The sequence below is a fragment of the Pungitius pungitius genome, chromosome 21, assembly GCF_949316345.1.
Source record: "Pungitius pungitius chromosome 21, fPunPun2.1, whole genome shotgun sequence".
In the NCBI taxonomy this organism is placed as follows: domain Eukaryota; kingdom Metazoa; phylum Chordata; class Actinopteri; order Perciformes; family Gasterosteidae; genus Pungitius; species Pungitius pungitius.
In genome coordinates, this window is record NC_084920.1 from 16,259,355 (window position 1) to 16,279,730 (window position 20,376).

At 46.2% G+C, this 20,376-nt stretch overlaps 1 protein-coding gene across 3 annotated transcripts in view; it reads left to right on the forward strand.

Moving 5' to 3' along the window:
* Positions 1–19,998, forward strand: part of LOC119213256 (PH and SEC7 domain-containing protein 1-like) — a 40,291-nt gene extending 20,293 nt beyond the window's left edge. For all 3 annotated transcript variants that reach the window (XM_062559862.1, XM_062559863.1, XM_062559864.1), the window contains 7 exons: positions 9,103–9,146; positions 14,053–14,261; positions 14,761–14,831; positions 15,447–15,604; positions 16,091–16,235; positions 16,861–17,004; positions 17,111–19,998. In XM_062559862.1, the coding sequence (XP_062415846.1) occupies positions 9,103–9,146; positions 14,053–14,261; positions 14,761–14,831; positions 15,447–15,604; positions 16,091–16,235; positions 16,861–17,004; positions 17,111–17,485 (1,146 nt within the window). In that variant the 3' untranslated portion in view covers positions 17,486–19,998. The remainder of the gene's footprint in view (positions 1–9,102; positions 9,147–14,052; positions 14,262–14,760; positions 14,832–15,446; positions 15,605–16,090; positions 16,236–16,860; positions 17,005–17,110) is intronic.
* Positions 19,999–20,376: the final 378 nt, after the last annotated feature.

The window sequence follows — 20,376 nt, forward strand, 5'->3', positions numbered from 1 at the left end:
TTCTCTTTTTTCCACTTTAACCGCATCACAGCAACTGTTGTGTCATCACAACTTTGCTCCGTCACTCGTCCTTCTGTCCCTTTCCACTCCTCACCTCTCAGTCAGTGAAGGGCAGAACATGATGTTATTTGCTATTCAGTACTTTTAATTATGTCCGTAGAAAACATTATGCAACAAGTGATTGATACAAATGTTAAAGAATACCCTGATTTATTCATTTATACATCAACCTGCAGCAATTTGACTACTACACACACTAGAATTTGACAAATTTGATGTCACATTTCACGCAGTCACTGAGGAATGTCGGCATTTACACAACGTTGGATGAAAGTCATCAACGCGACGTTGAAGACGCTGCTTGAGCCTCGCAGCTGAGACACAAATCAGCTGCCCGGTGAGCTGGAAAATAATGAGCGGGGCTTGGTGTCCCCCTGGTACCTGCCCCCTCCCTCGGGTCCTCCGCTCCCTCATCATCAATTAGCTTTCTCTCTCTCTCTCTTTTTGCTTCAATAACTCGTTGCCTCTTCCTCTCGGCTCTGTTATTCTGTCTCTCGTCCTGCTTTGATTGAACCTCGTGATGTTTCCTGTTAGCGCCACAATATGGGGAGCAGGGTGGTGCACTCGCACTAAGTCTCCGTCACGGAGTAACACCAGAAACCCTTTAGTTCTGCTGGTGTGCAGGGTGTGTCAATCTACATTTTAAACCCCTCTCCCCCCAAAAAATGAACCTGCAAAAGGCTTTGTATCCTTCAACCAGAGGGAAATTAAATCCAGTGTTACTAACTCACTGGTTTAAAAAGTCTCAAAAGGCCATAAGTGAGTGACATGGCGGGGGTCCCCATGTGGCCCATCCCGCTTGTATTTCACAGTTTTGTCCATGTGATGTGTGTGAAGTTTTGTTCATATGTGATAAATACGAGCAGCGCCGGGCGGTCAGAGTTCACCGTACGTTCAGCAGCGCTGATTGTTTGTCTCCATCAGCGTGGATTCATAACGAGGCAATAAAGCATCTTTAATGTGCTCCAGTGGCAGAGACGCAACAGGCGGCTCGTAATCCTGCCACAGAGGACTCCTTCTTATCTTTATGTGAACCAGGCTGGAAACACAGGGACTTTCTGTACCAACAAGCATCCAGGCTGTCCAGGTGAAAACAAAATCCAAGGGTGAGATTCATCAGATTCAGGTTAAACCGCTGTTCACAGATGTGTTACTTTAGTGATGTCATAATCATCCATAGAGACAACAGACTATAGAAGGGACTATGCTCACAGACTCCCTCTCTGCAGCACTGCAGTGTTTGTATGAGTTTCTGTTTCCACAGAAAAAAAGAAATTATGAACAAAACCAATGCCAGCATAAGCTTTTCAGCCTCAGTAACCTCCTCGTGCGCCTCCAGACCAGCGTGCACGGGAAATAATGCAAAGCCTGCAGACCAGAGGAAACTTTCCTCCTTCATCGAGGCTCAGAGATGCATCGGTTTGCACTCTTCTCTCTCTCTCTCTCTCTCTCTCTCTCTCTGTCTCTCTGTCTCTCTCTCTCTCTGTCTCTCTCTCTCTCTCTCTCTCTCTCTCTCTCTCTCTCTCTCTCTCTCTCTTACAGCTTGAAGTGGGAGCTAATGATGCGCTGAAGTAGGTTACCAGTCCGCATTAGAGCAAGAGAACAAATTCTGCTGAAATGAAAATGCTGTACGGCTCAATAAAGACGCCCTTCTATCAGTAATTAGGTGCACTGATGGTATTGATCGGGGGGGGCGGGGGGGAGATTACACAGATCCCTCATTTGTGTTTTGTAAGTGTGGGTCTAGAAGTGGCTTCGTTTAGACATGCGGGTCACGTCTGAGGAGATGCTGCGTTTTACTCAGGTCATTACTGATTCACACATCACTGCGTACAGAAGAACATGGCGGTGCAGGGGGTGTTGTACCTCATGTGGTTTAGTTGGACTAGTGAAGGTGTCACTTTGGATTCTGGGTAATTGTGACATTTGTAACTATTTTACTATTTTTACAAACCGAACATCAATTTATTAGTTGAGTAAAAGATGAATCTGTATTAGTCATAATTAAACACTGACATACACTCACCGGCCACTTTATTAGGTACACCTGTCCAACTGCTCGTTAACACTTAATTTCTAAGCAGCCAATCACATGGCGGCAACTCAGTGCATTTAGGCATGTAGACATTGTCAAGACAATCTCCTGCAGTTCAAACCGAGCATCAGTACGGGGAAGAAAGGTGATTTGAGTGACTTTGAACGTGGCATGATTGTTGGTGCCAGAAGGGCTGGTCTGAGTATTTCAGAAACTGCTAATCTACTGGGATTTTCACGCACAACCATCTCTAGGGTTTACAGAGAATGGTCCGAAAAAGAAAAAACATCCAGTGAGCGGCAGTTCTGTGGGCGGAAATGCCTTGTTGATGCCAGAGGTCAGAGGAGAATGGCCAGACTGGTTCGAGCTGATAGAAGGGCAACAGTGACTCAAATAACCACCCGTTACAACCAAGGTGGGCATAAGAGCATCTCTGAACGCACAGTACGTGGAACTTTGAGGCAGATGGGCTACAGCAGCAGAAGACCACACCGGGTGCCACTCCTTTCAGCTAAGAACAGGAAACTGAGGCTACAATTTGCACAAGCTCATCGAAATTGGACAATAGAAGATTGGAAAAACGTTGCCTGGTCTGATGAGTCTCGATTTCTGCTGCGACATTCGGATGGTAGGGTCAGGATTTGGCGTCTACAACATGAAAGCATGGATCCATCCTGCCTTGTATCAACGGTTCAGGATGGTGGTGGTGGTGTCATGGTGTGGGGAATATTTTCTTGGCACTCTTTGGGCCCCTTGGTACCAATTGAGCATCGTTGCAACGCCACAGCCTAACTGAGTATTGTTGCTGACCATGTCCATCCCTTTATGACCACAATGTACCCAACTTCTGATGGCTACTTTCAGCAGGATAAAGCGCCATGTCATAAAGCTGGAATCATCTCAGACTGGTTTCTTGAACATGACAATGAGTTCGCTGTACTCAAATGGCCTCCACAATCACCAGATCTCAATCCAATAGAGCATCTTTGGGATGTGGTGGAACGGGAGATTCGCATCATGGATGTGCAGCCGACAAATCTGCGGCAACTGTGTGATGCCATCATGTCAATATGGACCAAACTCCCTGAGGAATGCTTCCAGCACCTTGTTGAATCTATGCCACGAAGAATTGAGGCAGTTCTGAAGGCAAAAGGGGGTCCAACCCGTTACTAGCATGGGGTACCTAATAAAGTGGCCGGTGAGTGTATATATTTAAGTATTAGATATTATTATTATTATTACACTCTCACCCTCGATGCTTTCACTGTGTTTCCCTGTCTTTCACTGCAGGTGTTGTACTTGTAACAGAGTATTTTCACAGTGTGGTTTGGGTACTTTTACTTTACTTAGCAGAAAAAGCCATTTTTAACAAAACATTTGGGCTATTTTCACTTGAGAGCTGAACTACTTTTTTTAACCCTCTCCTCTTCCTTGTGTGGTGTTCTGTGGTTGAGTAACGTTGCTTTATTCATGCCGTCACAAACTAAACTATGAAAAAATAATGTGTCTCCGATCAAGCTTTTTATTCAAGGTTTATAAAGCAAAAAGAAGTCTTCAGTGTGCGATGCCTCTTCTTCCTCTGAGCCACAGAGCTCCATTAAAAACACATGAGTGAGCCTCCGTCACCATGAACACACACACTTGAGTTTATTCTGACTCAGTCACACAAACACCGTCCTGCTGCCACTAACAGTAACACAGCACCACAGCACCAAGTGTGCATGCATCCGCCGCTAAAAGTAGTCCCTGACCGCTTCCCTTTGTCTGATTAAAAAAGACAGTGAGCAGCTCTTACTGAAGCTGTAAAGCTTTGAGAGATGTTTTGCTGTGTAATCAAATAAATAGATAGAAAATCAAATGTGTATGTAAAGATTCTAGAATAGAAAACAGTCCAGCAGCTAAAATATACAACACTAGTCATTAAAAACCTAAATAAATGAGTGTGTAGCATTCTGACTAAATGGATCCCAATGAGTTCACGTCATCAATAAAGCAGGAAGGCTTTCCTGATTAATGCTGATCACCTGTTACATAAGAGGCCTGAGTTTCCACAGAGAAACCTCACGGCTGCAGCTAAACACACCTTCAGAAAGAAATCATTTTAAGGCAGAGGGTCGGAGACGTAGTGAAAGAGAAAGACACAGTGTGAAGGAGAGACAGCTGCTGAGGTCAGCGGAGAGGATGCCCCCCCCCCCCTACCCGAGCGGTCTGGACTCTCCACAAAGGGGGGGGGGGGGGGGGGGCAGGATGTGAAATGATGAGTGGGAAGAGAGACTGACAGCAGATGGGAGCGGGTCGTGTAGCTCAGTGTTAAGCGCTTTGCTCGGAGGCACTTCAGCGGTTTTCATGGGAACCAGGCTCCAGGCCACAAGCCCCCCCCTCTCTCTCCCCCCCCCCTCTCCCCCCCCCCCCTCTCTCCCCCGCCCCACGCAGCGGAGCAGAGGACTCGAGGACAGAGCGACCGAGGCTTCCTCACCTCCTCTCGTGGCAGGCTGTTTCTTTTTTTGAGGCACAGGTCAGCTCTGCCCCCCCCTCCTGCCCCCCCAGACAAGACCCCGGTCGTGAGAGCGGAACGGTTCTCTGTCCCTGCAACCATGAAACTTTTATTATGGCGTTTTTAAATTTAGAAAGGAGTCGGTTGGTCTCAGACAGAGACGTGTGCAGCAGGTTCTGAACATTATGAAACAACACGTCAGGAGACACAATGAGACTGAAGCACAGTTCATTCACTTGAGGACCATCTGTGTCTCTTCTGGCTCCCTTTGAAATCAATTGGATCAATACTGCGGGGTGAATGATTGACACCGTGGTTAAATGGCATCCTTGTCTGTGGCTCCAGTCGTCACTGGTCCTAGGTGACTGGTTTCTCTTGGGGGAAACCCCACTTCTGTTCCTCTGGAAGTCAAAAAACGATGGCTCTCCAGCGCCTCCTTTTCGCTCCGTGTTTATTATTAAGTTCAATTTGTGGGTGAGTGGGGAGCACGGCCCGATCAGACCCTTTGATCCGGGTCCAGCGTTGCTCCTGTAGCTGTGACCACAGTGTGTGGCTAATGGTCACTGATGGTGAATAATGACGATGTTTGGACACAAGAAAAGGTACCAGTATACCAGTAATCTCCATTCATTGGGCCAGAGAAGTCGCCCCCCGGTGGCCGTTAGAGAGAATGCAGCTTTAAGGAAGCGTTGGCTTCTTCAGAACTTTACCAGCTGGTATCAAATAAAGTCCTCAGCTAGTATTTGTATGACTTAAGATCACTGGTATTGTTCCTGGTTCCTTCTTAAACACCTGGGACATCAACGGCCCCCCCAACATGGCGAATTATTGCTTTAACCGGAGGATTCTCCCACCTGCCGTCCTCCCCCCGCCAGCCTCTCCCACAGAATACTGACAATGCGAGGATAGGTTTTTAATAAGCCTGTGCGCGCGTGTGCGTGTGTGTGAGTGTGTGTGTGTGTGTGTGTGTGTGTGTGTGTGTCTGTGTGTGTGTGTGTAGGAGGCAGACTGTGATTTGCTGGCGATGGGGAGGGGGGGGGGGACAGGAGGTGCGCATTGACCAGGCAGAGAGACGGAGAGCACGGTTCTTATCAGACTCGTTTTGCGCTCTGCGATTCAGGCAGCCAGCTCTCCTCCTCCTCCTCCTCCTCCTCCTCCTCCTCCTCCACTTCAACCTCCTCCTCCTCCGCAGCAGCAGCAGGGAGAAGGAGGTGCGGGATTGGACCTTTGCAACAGAGAGATAAAGCGGGCATCCACACCCTCGCAGAGGCGAGGAAGGCATGACAAGCGACCCCCCGACCTCCCTCCCCCCAAACACCCGCCGAGCGAACGACTGACACCCGAAGGAGTCTGAGTGGATCACAGAGGAGGGGGTGAGCCGGGGCGGGGGGAGGAGGATGGAGAAGCGGACTTCCACACATGGACACAGGCACCGGGAAGAAGAAGGAGTGAGATAATCTGTCCATTTTACGGCAACAGGAGCGATCGAAGCTTCATCTCCTCCTGCAGCGCGCGCCTCCGTCTCCGCTTTGTCTGCGCGTCACATTTTCTTCTTTCTTACATTTTTATAAATTGACATCGCATTCTTTTTGGTGGGGGGGGGCGCCTGTGACGAAATCGGGCTCTTTGGATTTCTTCTCTGAAGTCCGAAGGCGCCCCCCCCCCGTATCTCCCTCCTCTGTGTGCGCGCGCGCGTTATTTTTGGGTTTTTTTACTTGATTTTCTGCATTTGGTGCCCGTCGTTTTTCACCATCTGCGCGCGTGTTGGTGCGTGCGTGCGCGCGTGCGGGCTGGAGGATTGTGTCGTCGCGCCCTCCTCGCCAAAAGGGGGCCGCTGGACAGGTGTCACCTTCGGGTGACTCGGGCCGCCTCCCCCGGCTGGATGTACCGTCGCCTCGGTCTCTTTCCGCTCGTGTTCGGTACATGGCCGCCTCGTCAATAATTCAGCGTCATGTGGGCACCGGGGGTGCGCTGCCTGGGGGGCGTTGATCAGGACGCTTGACGGGGGGGTTCAGACGTCTCCACCGATCACCGGCGTCTGACGGCGCGTCTTTGTCACCTCTCCGGATCAACTTATCGTCTGCAGGACATACCGATCAATCAAGACTCAATAGTTTGAGGGGGGGGGGGGGGGGGAGGGCAGTGGGGGCCCCCCGATTTTCCACGTCCGGCGTCTCCGGAGCATGATCGGTGTGAACAGCCTGCACTCGGCGGGGCGCCTTCGCTCGCGCTCTCTTTGCACCGTGCGCTACGGGAGGGACTTCCGCATGATGGACCCGTTCCGGTACCCCAGGACGCCGCGCTCGCGTTCCCTCAAGCCGCTGGTGTTCCCGGACCTGCTGGGGAAGGCTCAGGACGGACAGAACCACCCGCAGGCCAGGAAGAGGCGGAAGGTACCGAGTAGCAGATGACACGTGTCATAGTGCATTACCTTACAAACCAGTGTCTGGTTACTGGTCACCAATGTGTTTCATTGGAGGCTCATGGCTCCCATCTGTTGGCTCTTGGTGACGTTGATGAAACAAGTGGGTGAAGGTGACAAGCATCCTTCATCATCTCGATGAGTCCCCAACCTGCCCCCATCTGTCCACCTTCTCGTCTTCTTCTGTCTTTGAGTCCCTTTGATTTGTGTTCCTTCAGGATTTAGATTCTATTTTTAAAACAAAGCAAATGTTCTTTAGAAATGAACTCAGCTGTAACACAGTTTCACTAAATATATAGAAATGACACATCAATCACAGCCCAAAACTCATGTCAGGTGGTATATTAAAAACATTATTAAGAAAAGCTGCTTTTCATTGTTTTACATGCGACAGGTCATCATTTCTATTCATATTCTCTTTGTATTCCACCACTTAATGATCCTAAAACCTTTACATCTAGTGCTTGTTGGCTCATTTTTTAAATGAACTTCTGAAGTAGTTTACCTGGTTTTTAGGTTTGCATTCACAAAAAAGTACTTGCAGGTAGTTAATTCTGGCTCGGTCCGACAGCAGGTGATATTTTCTGGTCATTTTCCAGCCTCAGGTCCATTATTCACTCTGAACATAAACGGATGCTGTTTGGCTCCGACTGGAGTTTTACTGCCACGTCAGAAGTGTGTTGCTGTCGTTGAACACAACGCACAACTTTTGCACATTAACATTTCACGCAGTTCGTCTCTGATTATTCTGATATTTAAAGGCGTTAAACTCCTTTTTTGTGTCGGTAGATTTTGATTTTCTCTTCCTGAAATGATTCAAAACAAATGTGGTGCAAAGATGTGAAGTTCAGTCTGTGAATGAAGTGCCTTGTGGACCGGGTTGCTTTCTGCAAACAGAACCACTCCTCCACCAGTTTAGATCCATCAGCCTCTTTATTTGATGGATTCACGCCTGTCTGGTGATTTTATCCATATTGATTTGACGCAGAATCTGTATAATATTTCCTTTTATATCACTGCAAACTTGATTTGCAAATATTTCTGCCCGTTGTTTGGACTGATGTTACAGATGTTATCCACAAATACAGAGAATTACTATTTATATGGATCAGAAGGCTGAAGGAGATAATTATCCCTTTAAATATTATACTTGAGTGTTAAGCTGATCATTTTGGCTCCAACATGATTAAAATAATTTGTTTATTAAGCATTAATGGCCACAATACTGTTTTAGGCCTGATTCTAATATATAATCAGCATTAATCTTTTATAGTACATTTTATTACTTTATATTTGTGTAATACATGTTGAAATAGATGTTTATCTGCATAAGAAATAAACATAAAGGAAAGCACTTTTATGATAATAATCATATTGATTAATTTGATCTGTATATTTACTTATTATAACCCTTAGACATAAGTCTAATTTAGGACTTTTATGAATGTATTTTTCAATGTGGTATTTTTACTAATAATTGATCATCAACCACTGCTCTCATCTGCCACCAATGGAACCGTAAATTGATCCGATTGATCATTTATTCATGATCAATCAACGAAACCCCCCGAAACTTCTGCCAAACCCCTTCTTTATTATTTAAAATAACATTAAAGTGAGAATAAATGCAAATCTTGAGCTGACAGCTATTCTTCTCCTTTGTGATTGGTCAGGTAATCGACGTATTGATCAGCGTGTTTTCACCCACGCCGTCGACTGCTTTTGTTTTCATTGATCGGGTTTATTTTTGTCTTCATGTTCTTGAGCTGTAACTTAATTTGGCTTCTCGTCGGTCGATGTCTGAATTATTTATGGGGTCGATTGATTTGTCAGCCGTCCATTGACGGGCGGATAATGGCCATCTGCTCGTTGACTGATTAGATGATTGATTGATTGTTTGGCAAAAACATAAAAGGAGTTAAGCTCCGCCAAAGGGCAGCAAGACGGATGACATTTCTGAGAAGTTATTAAATGAAGCAGCCTCGCTTACCACAGTGCACCTGCCCCCCCCCTGCTAGATCTGATCAGCTGAACCGAGGTGCAATGGATGTGTCTTTTGTCTAAAATGTGCCTCCTTGTTCTCCTCTGCAGGCGCTTTACAACTCGATCAAGAACCAGAAGCTGCAGTGGACTCTGTAAGTCGCTCCATGTGTTTGTGATTCACCTGAAACCAAAACCTTTCAAGTCTTGTACTTTGCATCTTACAGAGAACAACAATACAACAATATACACGCTCAACGGTTTTCTTAAATATGCAATTAATGCACAAAGTAATCATGACTTCTGGTGAATTAAATCAGTGGAGAAAAAGTAATCAAGTAAACCACAAAATATGTACTTCTGATACTTCTATTTCCTTTTATCTAAAACAACCCTGACATTTTACATGTCTCTTATTTTGCTCCCTCGCTGAACTGAAACCCATATCAACACACACACACACACACACACACACACACACACACAGTGCATTGTCCAGAGGAGCAGGATGATATTGATTGACTTGTTAGCATCCTCATTCCAGACGTGTGTTGCCTGGCATGTGGAAGAAAACATCAGTGTGTCAAGGGTTCTATTCTGGATCGCAGAGCGCCTCGGAGATGCCAATTAAGTCACTAGCTTTCCGAGCTTTGTTGCCATAGTTACGGCACCATGAACACGACACACCACATTGCTCTTTCCTCGGCAGCAAACACAGACACACACACACAGTAACAGATGGATGTGCAGCGTACGCACACATGTACACGGGGAAGGTGTGTTGGCTTCATGAATACGAAGAAGAGAAAAGCCAAAGGGAGCAGAGAGGCACTGAGTCTAAACGGCTCTCTACCTGCATCCTGCGAGAAGGTGTGACCACAGCCTCCCACCACCGCTCCAAAAATAGCTGCAGCAGCTCCCGAAACAGCCGAGCACAACGTGGTCAGAGGAGCGCATCGAGGAGGAGATCCACAGAGAGGCCGGAGATCCAGTTCAAACATCTCCGCTGGCACGCAGGCGGCTATTTAAACACCGCGTGACACCACGGCGTCCTCCTCCGGGCCGAATGTTTACTCATTATCGGGGACGCAGCACGCCGCCACTTTCCACCTTCACACTCTGCTCGCTGCTCGATGCACATTTCATCCCAGCGAGGACCTTTCTTCCACTTGATGAAGGTGGAGGCACCGTGTGACGGCTCCAGAGGACGCGGGTCGTCCTCGTGCACGTCCTCGTGCACGCCCCGCGGCCCGTTGGTGCGTTGGCGGTCTGCACGTTGTAATGAGGGGAAAACTGTGTGTGGCGCTCTACGAAGTCCTGAAATAGAAAGTGCTTCATGGCCAAGTAGGTTTTTTTACATTCAAGGAATTTGCCCTTGTGTCTGTGTGCAAAAAGACAAACAAGTGCAGCCACATAGAGGAAATCCATCTATTAGAAGAAAAGGGACTTTAGGATCTTCTCCTCATTACACATGAAAATGCTGCTGTTTGAAGGCACTTTAATCGACACAAACCAGAAAAATGTCGACATTGTGCGTTTCTGCAAAGAGGGGCTTCTTTTGAAGGTTGATGTCTCACTTTCATGGATAACTTTTATGTCACTCATGCTTAAAAGCACAATGTCGCAAGGTTTAGGTGACGGCTAGAGAAAAAGATCATGATTTCAATAAAACAATGTGAAGAACAGATGTCACCTAAGCAACAACTTAACTTAACTAATGTCCTCCTACGATGCAACGTAACACATAATGAAACTATATATTTGAAACTTTGACTCATTGAAGCTCAAGTGGAGGCCTCATGCATCTCATAACAGGTGTGTGTGTGTGCGTGTGTGTGTGTGTGTGTGTGCGTGTGTGCGTGTGTGTGTGTGCGTGTGTGTGTGTGCGTGTGTGTGTGTGTGTGTGTGTGTGTGTGTGTGTGTGTGTGTGTGTGTGTGTGTGTGTGTGTGTGTGTGTGTGTGTGTGTGTGTGTGTGTGTGTGTGTGGTATTTAAACACAGCGATGGATGTTGTTTCACACCCCCGCAGAGAAAAGGACTCAGTTGGATGCACCCACATGTTGTCCACTGGTACACAAACAAAGACACGCACACATGTTTCCCCATCCAGCAGCGGGGGTGGAGGCCACAGGGAGGGAGGAGGTGGGTGGAGGAGGAGGTGGTTGGGGTGGAGGTGGTTGGGGTGGAGGTGGAGGTGGAGGTGGGTGGAGGTGGAGGTAGTTGGGGTGGAGGTGGTTGGGGTGGAGGTGGGTGGAGGTGGGAGCGATGCAGGGAGATGTGAAGATGTGATGGGAAGCTTCTGCTCGTTTACTGCTTTCATTCTGGAGAGAATCATTAGTAGTACTACAGTACTTTGTGTGGAGGAAGTACACAGTGTGAAAAGTACCAAAGTACTAGTATGAACCTTTACCAAAATAATCATTTAGCAGGAAACAAATGATGTATTGTTGGATTATAATTGGTTTGTTTATCACTTTAACTGCAGCTAGTCATCATTTTAATGTATTGCTGCTGGTTTAAACTGCAATAATCCAGCATCATATTTACATTGATTTAAACCAGTAGTTAAATGATCACATGCTCAAGTAGTGTATATCATATGCTCATCTCCACATGAGTACCTGAGTAAATGCTCCATAGCATGAATACTAGAACCTGTCCAGTACTGAAATAACCATCACATTCCTGATTAGTTCAATAAATCACAAATAGATTTAATTCCAGATTTCAATCACAACTTGGTCCGTTTCATAGAAGGTTCCTGCTTCGTCCTCCATCTTCTATCTGTGAAACGCTTTGAGTCATTAAACACCGGAGAGCAAGAAGGATGAAGTGACGCCGTCTTTCTCTTGTTGCTGCACTGAAGCAGCAAAGCACCCAGAATGCATCTCTTTCCTCTGCTTTTCCTCGTATTGCATCAACATCCTTTTCCTTTGCTCTTTTTTTCTAGTCTTTCTTGTCAGTGTTTTTTCTGTTTTATTTATTCATCTTTTCTGTTCCATTATTTTTTCTCTCACCCTTTTTTCATTTCCTTATTTTCTTTCCTTTTTCTTTGTGTATTCTTCTTTCCTCCCCCCCCCCCTCTTCTAATTGAATGTATCTCAATCTCTCTCCTCTTCTCCTTTTTTCCTTTTGTTTCCTTTCCTGTTTCAGTCGTCCTATCCTGTTCCCTTTTGCCCTTGGTTTCCTTTCCTCCCTCTCTTTCCTCTTTCCTGTGATATCTTTTATTTTCTGAACCTCCTCTTGTTTCCTTCCCTTTGTTCTCTTTGCTCTCATATGATGGTGAATAATGTTCTGCCATCAGAGAAGGATGAGCTTATTTGTATCTCTCCCGTTCCGTCTCTGTGTAGAATGGGATTCAGCCGTTACCAGGCAACAGGCTGGATGCCCATTGGCTCTGTCCCTGCCTCCCTCTTCTCCCCCCTCCCTCTCTGGCTCCTGTTTGGGGTTAACTGCTGTTATGTACTGTTGGTTACTCATACCGTGGTCTCGGGGGGGCTCGGCACGCAGCCATAGTTTCTATTTTCGGGCTGAACTTTTTGCACGGTGCCGCCTGCTGAGGTAACAAGTGGATTTGCCGCTTGGCGTCGTTTCCTAATGTGACGAATCCCTCTGAAAGCGTGAGGAGACGTATGGAGGAGAACGAGATTAACACCACTGAAGTCATATCTACAGGAAGAACTTTGCTAATGTCAAATGTAACACTGTCATTACCCTGATGTGTGTTTATTTAATGATCTTAAAAAGGATTTTAACAAACTAATGCAATGAAATGATGCTGGATGCACCAATAAAAACAATAAAATGCAATCAAAAATGCTAATAAAAATAGGGATGAATAAATATAGAATATGCAGGTAACAATGTTACTTTGCGAAAAATAGCTATTTAAAAATATATTATTAATACAAATATGTTAATAATGTTTATAAGCAAAAGCCCATCTGAAAACATTCAACTAAAACGGTTCTAAAATAAGAAATCAAAGAGGTCGTATCAGAACGTTAAGTAGCTGGTAGTAAGAAACTAAAAGAAAAGGGGTTTGAACGGAAATTATAAATTCACTGTATTCTTCATGGAGAAAGTTCAAAGAGACGAACATAAAGGGACTTGTTCACACACACACACACACACTGTACAGGAGAGGAGTTATAAAATAATAAAGCTGCAGTTGAAGCTCATTTAGAAGTTGGGCTCCTCGAGGCTCGTTTCTAACGAGCAACGTTCTCACAAACCTGAAAGTGACTTGAATAAAGAGATCATATTCTGAGAGGGAGGTGGTGCCCAACCTTCACCCCCCAATACAGAAAAGTGGAGCTTGTTTGTTAGGACCTATTGAAGAGGATACTTTCAGTGATGAATGTGTAACATCGTGATATTTCATCTCTCATCAAAACACAAGAGCAGAACCTCAAAGTTGTTTTTTATTCTAGTTTCTAGAATCTAGTTCTAGTTTTATTCTACTAAACAGTTTGTTCCTCAGGACCATTTTTCAGGTCATTTTTCAGATGTCATTATAAAACAGAAATAAATTAAATAAACCCATTCAAAGGGTCTAGTAAACACCAATTAATAATTCATCCTCTAAACTGGTTATTGATTGATTCATACATTGTAATTACTGATATGATGGTGGTCCCTTTAAAGCAATATTTACTGTGACAAATAAAAAGCTTTTAACTGCAGACACAAAAGAGAAAGAATCAGCGCAAATAAATAAAACACAGTTAACAAAAGTTGCCTGTTTACGTCCAACAAACTACAGAATAAGAAAAGAAGGTAAAAATATAAGTGTGGATTAAAAAAAGAACATCTAAATATCTAAATAAACCCAGTCGATCTCTACAGTATACGACTACATCATCAAGAAGTTTGGATTTCTTCAATCATCCGTTTTGTTGTTCACAACGCTCTGAGCTGTGGCGTGATGGCGGGATGGCGTGATGGCGGGATGGCGTGATGGCGGGATGGCGTGATGGCGGGACGAGTAACGACGTGACACTTAATAAGCGTTGGTCACCACAGGATCTGTTTTGGTTAATCATCTTTTTTGTCTCCATAGCGACGAGGAAGAGCTGCGAAAGTCGTTTTCAGAGCTCGGGGACAGTCTGTGTGAGACCAGCGCCTCCCGCCCGGTGAAAGGGGAGGGCGGCGGCGGCGGTGGCAGCGGCGGGAAGGCGCTGGCGGACGAGACGCAGCCGTCTGGATCGCTGCTTTACAAGAACGGCTTCCTCGTACGCAAAGTCCACGCCGACCCGGACGGAAAGAGAAGTACGAAGACTGAGAAACGGAGAGGAAGTAAAGCAGGAAGTGAGACGGCAGGTCTGCACTTCCTGTCTGAGAGAGAGTTCTTCCTGTTTGCTCTTTACTCAACACTTGGAATAAAGTGGAGTTCATTAGTGAAGATTCTCTTGTTTCTAATAATAAGGATTATTTTCTGGACTAATCCAGTGGAATCGTCCCATTATGGAGGGAAGCAGGTTGACTTCCTGTTGCAACTGATCAGCAGCTTTCTCTTGATTTTAATTGGCTCAGTTGTAATTATCTTCACAAAATAGGTAAAAATGAGAATATTATAAAAATTCCCTGAAAATTCAGAGTCAAAAAGGAATCTATCAAACAAGTCAATCTAAATTGATTCCTCCTGTGATGAAAGCTCTAAGATGATTCGACCCACAGCAGGTCCTGGATGGAAGGAGGGAGCTCGGTGGTTCTGTGGTGGACCGGCGGGTCGGTGACTTCATCTCAACACTTTTTCTCCTCCTTTCAGCTCCGAGAGGGAAAAGAGGCTGGAAGACGTTCTACGTCATCCTCAAAGGGCTCATCCTGTATCTGCAGAAAGTACGTCTCTGCTGCTCAAACACAGCATGTTTCACCCAGAAGTACTTAGTGTGACAAGTGATTACTACTTGATATTCATTATTCAACCTTTAGAATAACAAGTGACTGCAAATCCAACGTGTTCTGTCTTTTATTACGTCGCCCAAACTGTTCAAAGGGAGTCACCTTTCCTCTTTACTAAGTGTGACATGTCTGTTCACTGGATTTTGGATGAAGTTTCTACTTAATTTAATTGTCATTTTGCTCATTTGTTCTGCCAAAAAATCATTTGACAAATGAGGTAAAAATGTGACTTCTTTTGTTAAATAATAAGTTAGTACAGTTTCTTGAATAAATGCGTTACATTGATCAAAGTAAGGATTATTTTTATTCTAGTTCGTTAATTCTAGTAAGTTTAGAGAATTCTACCAGAGCTCTTTTCTATAGTAACTTTTTAAATACATTATAACAATATCACCTAAATTCAGCAAGTTTTACATTCAGTTTGGTGTGAAATACAAAGGTATTGCTGTGAGACTTTCTCTGGACCTTTATGTCCTCTGGGTGATAAGTGCTCCGACCCCCCCGACCCCCCCGTGTTAATCCCAGCTTTCGTTTCTTATTCATGTCTCGCAGGGGGAGTACCGGCCCGACAAGCACCTCTCTGAGGAGGACCTGAAGAACGCTGTGTCCATCCACCACTCTCTGGCCATGAAGGCCTCCGACTACAGCAAGAGGCCCAACGTCTTCTACCTGCGCACCGCCGACTGGAGGGTCTACCTCTTCCAGGCGCCGTGAGTGAGAGAGGGAGGGGGGGGGACGTGCTGCATCCCGTCTCAGCTGATAACTTGGTTCATGTGAACACTGTGTGTGTGTGTGTGTGTGTGTGTTTGTATCCACATGGAGGAAGTGGATGCAGCATGTGTGTGTTACCAGGGTCCAGAAGTGGAACATGAGTGGCCACATGTTTGAGCGCCCGCCCCCCCCCCACAAGGACGGGCCATGTGCTCCAGTTGCAGCTTGCACTTGTCCCAGATACTGTACCTCCCCCCCCCCTCCCTCTCTCTCTCTCTCTCTCTCTCTCTGATTCAATCTGATATTCCTTACGGGCCCCCGATGGCTCTTAGTGTAAATCAGGCCCCCTGTTTTCTCTCCTGCATTAATTGGCTGTGGAATCATTTCTTTGTCAACATCATGGCTGCCTTTGCTGCGCTAATCATCCCTTTGATGTTGGTGATCTGCCTGTAAGACCGTTGTTGTTGTTGTTGTTGTTTTTGCAGGAACGGGGAGCAGATGCAGTCTTGGATCACACGGATCAACGCGGTTGCCGCCATGTTCTCGGCTCCTCCTTTCCCAGCAGCCATCGGGTCACAGAAGAAGTTCAGCCGCCCGTTGCTGCCGGGCGCCGTGTCCAAGCTGCCCGAGGTACCAAGAATGCGTCACATGATGCTTCATGAGTCCACCACACATCCGCCTGTCACTACATGTGTGTGTTGTGTGAAATGAATGTGTTGCAGATGTGCTTCCATGGCGTGTGTGAGAGCGCGTTGACCTCATTCTTCTAGCGCTCTCGCTGTCTCCATCAAGTCCCTCATGTGTGATACTGGGACACTTTGTACACAGTTTTCTCTGCAGCTGTAAAATGCGACGCTTCACACGCCCCTTTTAAGTGAACCCGCTCACGGTCAGGTGGAGGAACCTGAATTGATTGGCGGAGCCGGTTGCCGGGGTAACCGCAGGAAAAGAGACCAGCGTCCAGGGTGTAGAGCCTCCGATGTGATGATCTGTTCCTCGCAGCCATTTTCATAGTAATTAGAATGAATGTTTCAGTGCACTTAACACCGATGTGATATATTACCAGCAGGGACTCGTTGTTCATGACTGCAGACGCTTCATTCATCACGTCCATGTTGGACTATTAGAATATTTAGTAGTTATTTGTCCCTGGGAGCCGGGTCCTTGATGCTCTGAAGGAGTCCACATGAATAAAAGCAGAGTGTTTGCCATGATATGCCATTTCCTCCCCTCCGTCTCCCCCTGCTGTTCCCAGGAGGAGCAGATCAGATCCCACGAGGCCCGATTCAGAGCCCTGTCCAGCGAGCTGTCTGAGCTGCGCTCCTACCCCCCCGACCGCAAGGTCAAAGGCCGCGACCTTGAAGAGTACCACCAGCGGGAAGAGTATCTCGAGTTCGAGGTGAGCTGGACTCAAAAGAAAGATCTGAGTGACGTAGAAAGGTAGAACGTTACTGCAGCTCACTCTTTTGTCCCCCCCCCACATCTGTCTTTATGCACATTGGCAGAAGACACGGTACGGGACCTACGTCATGCTGCTGCGGGCCAAGATCCGGAGCGGCGAGGAGGACCTGTCCGTGTTCGAGTCCCAGCTGCTGGAGGACAACAGGCTGCAGAGGGCCCAGTCCAGCCCCACCCTGCAGGACAGCAGCCAGGCCAGCCAGGCCAGCAGGGACGGGGGCCCCAGCAGCCACGCCAGCCACGCCAGCAGGGACGGGGGCCACAGCAATCACGCCAGCCACGCCAGCAGGGACGGGGGCCCCAGCAGCCACGCCAGCCACGCCAGCAGGGACGGGGGCCCCAGCAGCCACGCCAGCGGCTGCAGCAGCAAGCACCGCCCGGACGGCCAGAGACACAGCTACCGGCAGGCCGTGAAGAAGTGAGCCGGGGCGGGGGGGGCGCCGGGAGCGGCACGGACTCCCTACGTGAGGCTTTTATTTGAGATCCAGGAGGGTTTGGAGCTCTGCTTGAAGGGGGAGCAGGAGTGAGCGGGGGGAGGGGTCTGCCCCCCCTCACCCCCTCCACAAACCACGAGGCCCTCCCCTCCGCGCGGACCAGAGGCGAAGCGGACCCGTGTGCCTGGTGCAGGAGGTCACCGATGCGCCCGGGGGGGGGCGTCTTTGAGGATCGGGCGCCAGGCCGAGCGGCGCCAAGACGGGAGGCGAAAACACCCGGCTGGCTTTTTTTCTGCATCCTTCTCCCGCCTTTGATCTTCTGACCTTTGATCTTCTGACCTTTTCGGGGACCACCACCTACGTTCCGTTTGCTCTTCACCTCGACGCGTTCACATTCCCGCTTCACCTGAAAGTGGCATCGAGTTGATGAACCGCGATGAAGGCGCCGCTCGCTGAGGGGCCAATCAGACGTCGTCTTCTTCTTCTTTTTGCTGTACTTCACCAGGAGCCCTGTGTCCAAGTTGCTTTGGCTTCTGTCCCTGTGATGTGCTTCTGTTCTAGTTCTTGGCTGTATGTTGAGCCGCATGCTTCCTGCTCTGCTTCCTTTAGGCCTTTGACTACATTTAAGGGCAAAACTGAGAGCTGCAACACTTATCTGGGGTCATTTAAATCCTTTTTGTTATGTCTCTCCCCAAAATGTGTAATCTCCCTCTGTACTTATAGCCTTTCATTTATAAAACCTTATTTTAACTCTCACCAGGCAGACCCTGAATGTTCTTGTTTTTTCAATATTTTGATGGTATTTTACAGTCGTTTGTTGATGTTGAACCTTTTCCTCCTGTCTGTGTCCAGTGTGTATTAAAATGTAAAAGGAAAATATGCTTCCCATGTAAACATCCAGGATATATATATATACACACATATATATGTGTGTATATATATCAATATATAGTGCACCACTAGCTTAGTATTGTAGGATACATGAATATATTGACGATATATTCAAACACGATTGTGAAGCCGCTCAAAGCCCCACAAGCTCTACACAATAATCACGTGTTGTTGTTGTTGTTGTTGTTATCTTTTTTTTTCTCTGACATGGGGCTAATTATTCAGCACAATATGAGTATTCTAGTTACTATACACACATATGTACCTATCAGAGATGAGCGGGTGATTAGGGGGGGAAGCGCATGGTTGGCTGAGGACCCACAGCATGCGTTCAGGGTTGTTGCAGGTGATGCATGACGAAAAGTTGGACAATATATACAAATTAAAAGGGAAGGACCTGGGCTGCCTGTTTTTTTGCTGTAAAACGCCTCATAGATTTCAAGAGGTTTTTCTTCTCAGGCTTTTAAGACGCTACAAGAGCGTCCAGACCAGCAGGGAGACCCATAACACACCTGCTGCACCCGCAGTGGAGATGCATGACATCACTCACCCGATAGGAAGGAGGCTTCTAGGGTTTGCTTCCTGTGTTGTTTGCTTTTGGAACCCTATTCTGAATCACGTTCTGCCTGCAGGGGAACAACAAACTATTACCCAGTTTTAACATCAATATCTTTCCTGCAAAAACATTCAAAGAGATTTCCGATCGCAATTGTTTTGAAGATTAAGATTAGTTTTTTTTTCATCTTCATGTCCTCCCATCGTCTTTGTCTTGTCATCTCAGAAGTGTTGCTTTTGTGTGGATATCATTTATATAACTTTGACATCACATCTCTGTATTTATTCATTCATTTTTCTGACATCATGACGTTTATGTTCTCTACCATTTATTTTGTTATTCTTTGAGCGGAAAATACCTCTTTGTGCCGATTCAAAATGATTTGATTTCATAAGTGGAGCATTTCTATGTGTAAAATCAATATATTCAGTCTTTATCACTACAAAGAGTTTATCCACTTCAATCTGAAATCTTCACCATTTAATTGAAGACCACATGCTGTCTGCTCTCCACTTTGAGACGGATGGATGTAGTAAGAAAGGAAAGCCTCCACCTTCACAAACTCCTTTCATAAAAACAATGAAGAGACGTGTCTTTTTTCCAGGAGACGCCTCCTTTCTGAATGTGACGTGTAAATAAAGCATGAGATTTCATGGCCTGTTTTTCCTTTAGCTCATGGTCAGAGTATTAAATGAAGGGTTAATATTTAAGGTGTGTCAACGTGTTTTTTCTTTTCTTTTTCCTGTCCTTGAGCTCATCGTTTTTTTGTTTTTTTAAAATAATTTTCTCAATGTCAATGAAGGAAATGGCTATATTTAACGCTGTCGTCTGCTGTTGGTGTTTTAGAGACTGGAGCCAGCTCGTTACGACCCTTTTTACGCGTGGAGGTTCGATCTGATCCGTGTTTTGTAGACCGGTCGTTGAAATGCTGCACACACACGCTGAGCTTCGTGTGTCACTGCTTTGTTAAAAACTCACCAAGGGAAATGTCGTCTGTGAGCTTCTCGTTTTGGGAGGCGTAGAATGTGATAATAAAAAGTGTTTTGAAAGGTTATCGTTGTGTGGAATGTATCCGTGAGTAAAAACATCTCTTCCACTGCTTTGTCCTGGCAGTCAGAAACCAACAATACACTTTGATCAATATGTTCTGTGTACAATTATTACATGTATGATTTGGACAGATTAACACATCCAAAACATTAGCACATTAGCTTGCCTTATCATCATTATTATTATTATTATGATGTCATTCATCATTTGCATTTGACTTAAGTACTGTGTTCTTGTGCACATAGAGGACTACAGAAGAGTGCAAATAACGTGTCAAGTTATTACAAGAGAAACACAAGTGGTGGTCTGGAGGTTCTCTGTTTTATAAAAATGTCCTGGATGGATCAAAAATGTAAAAACCTCTGGAAGAATTATGATACAC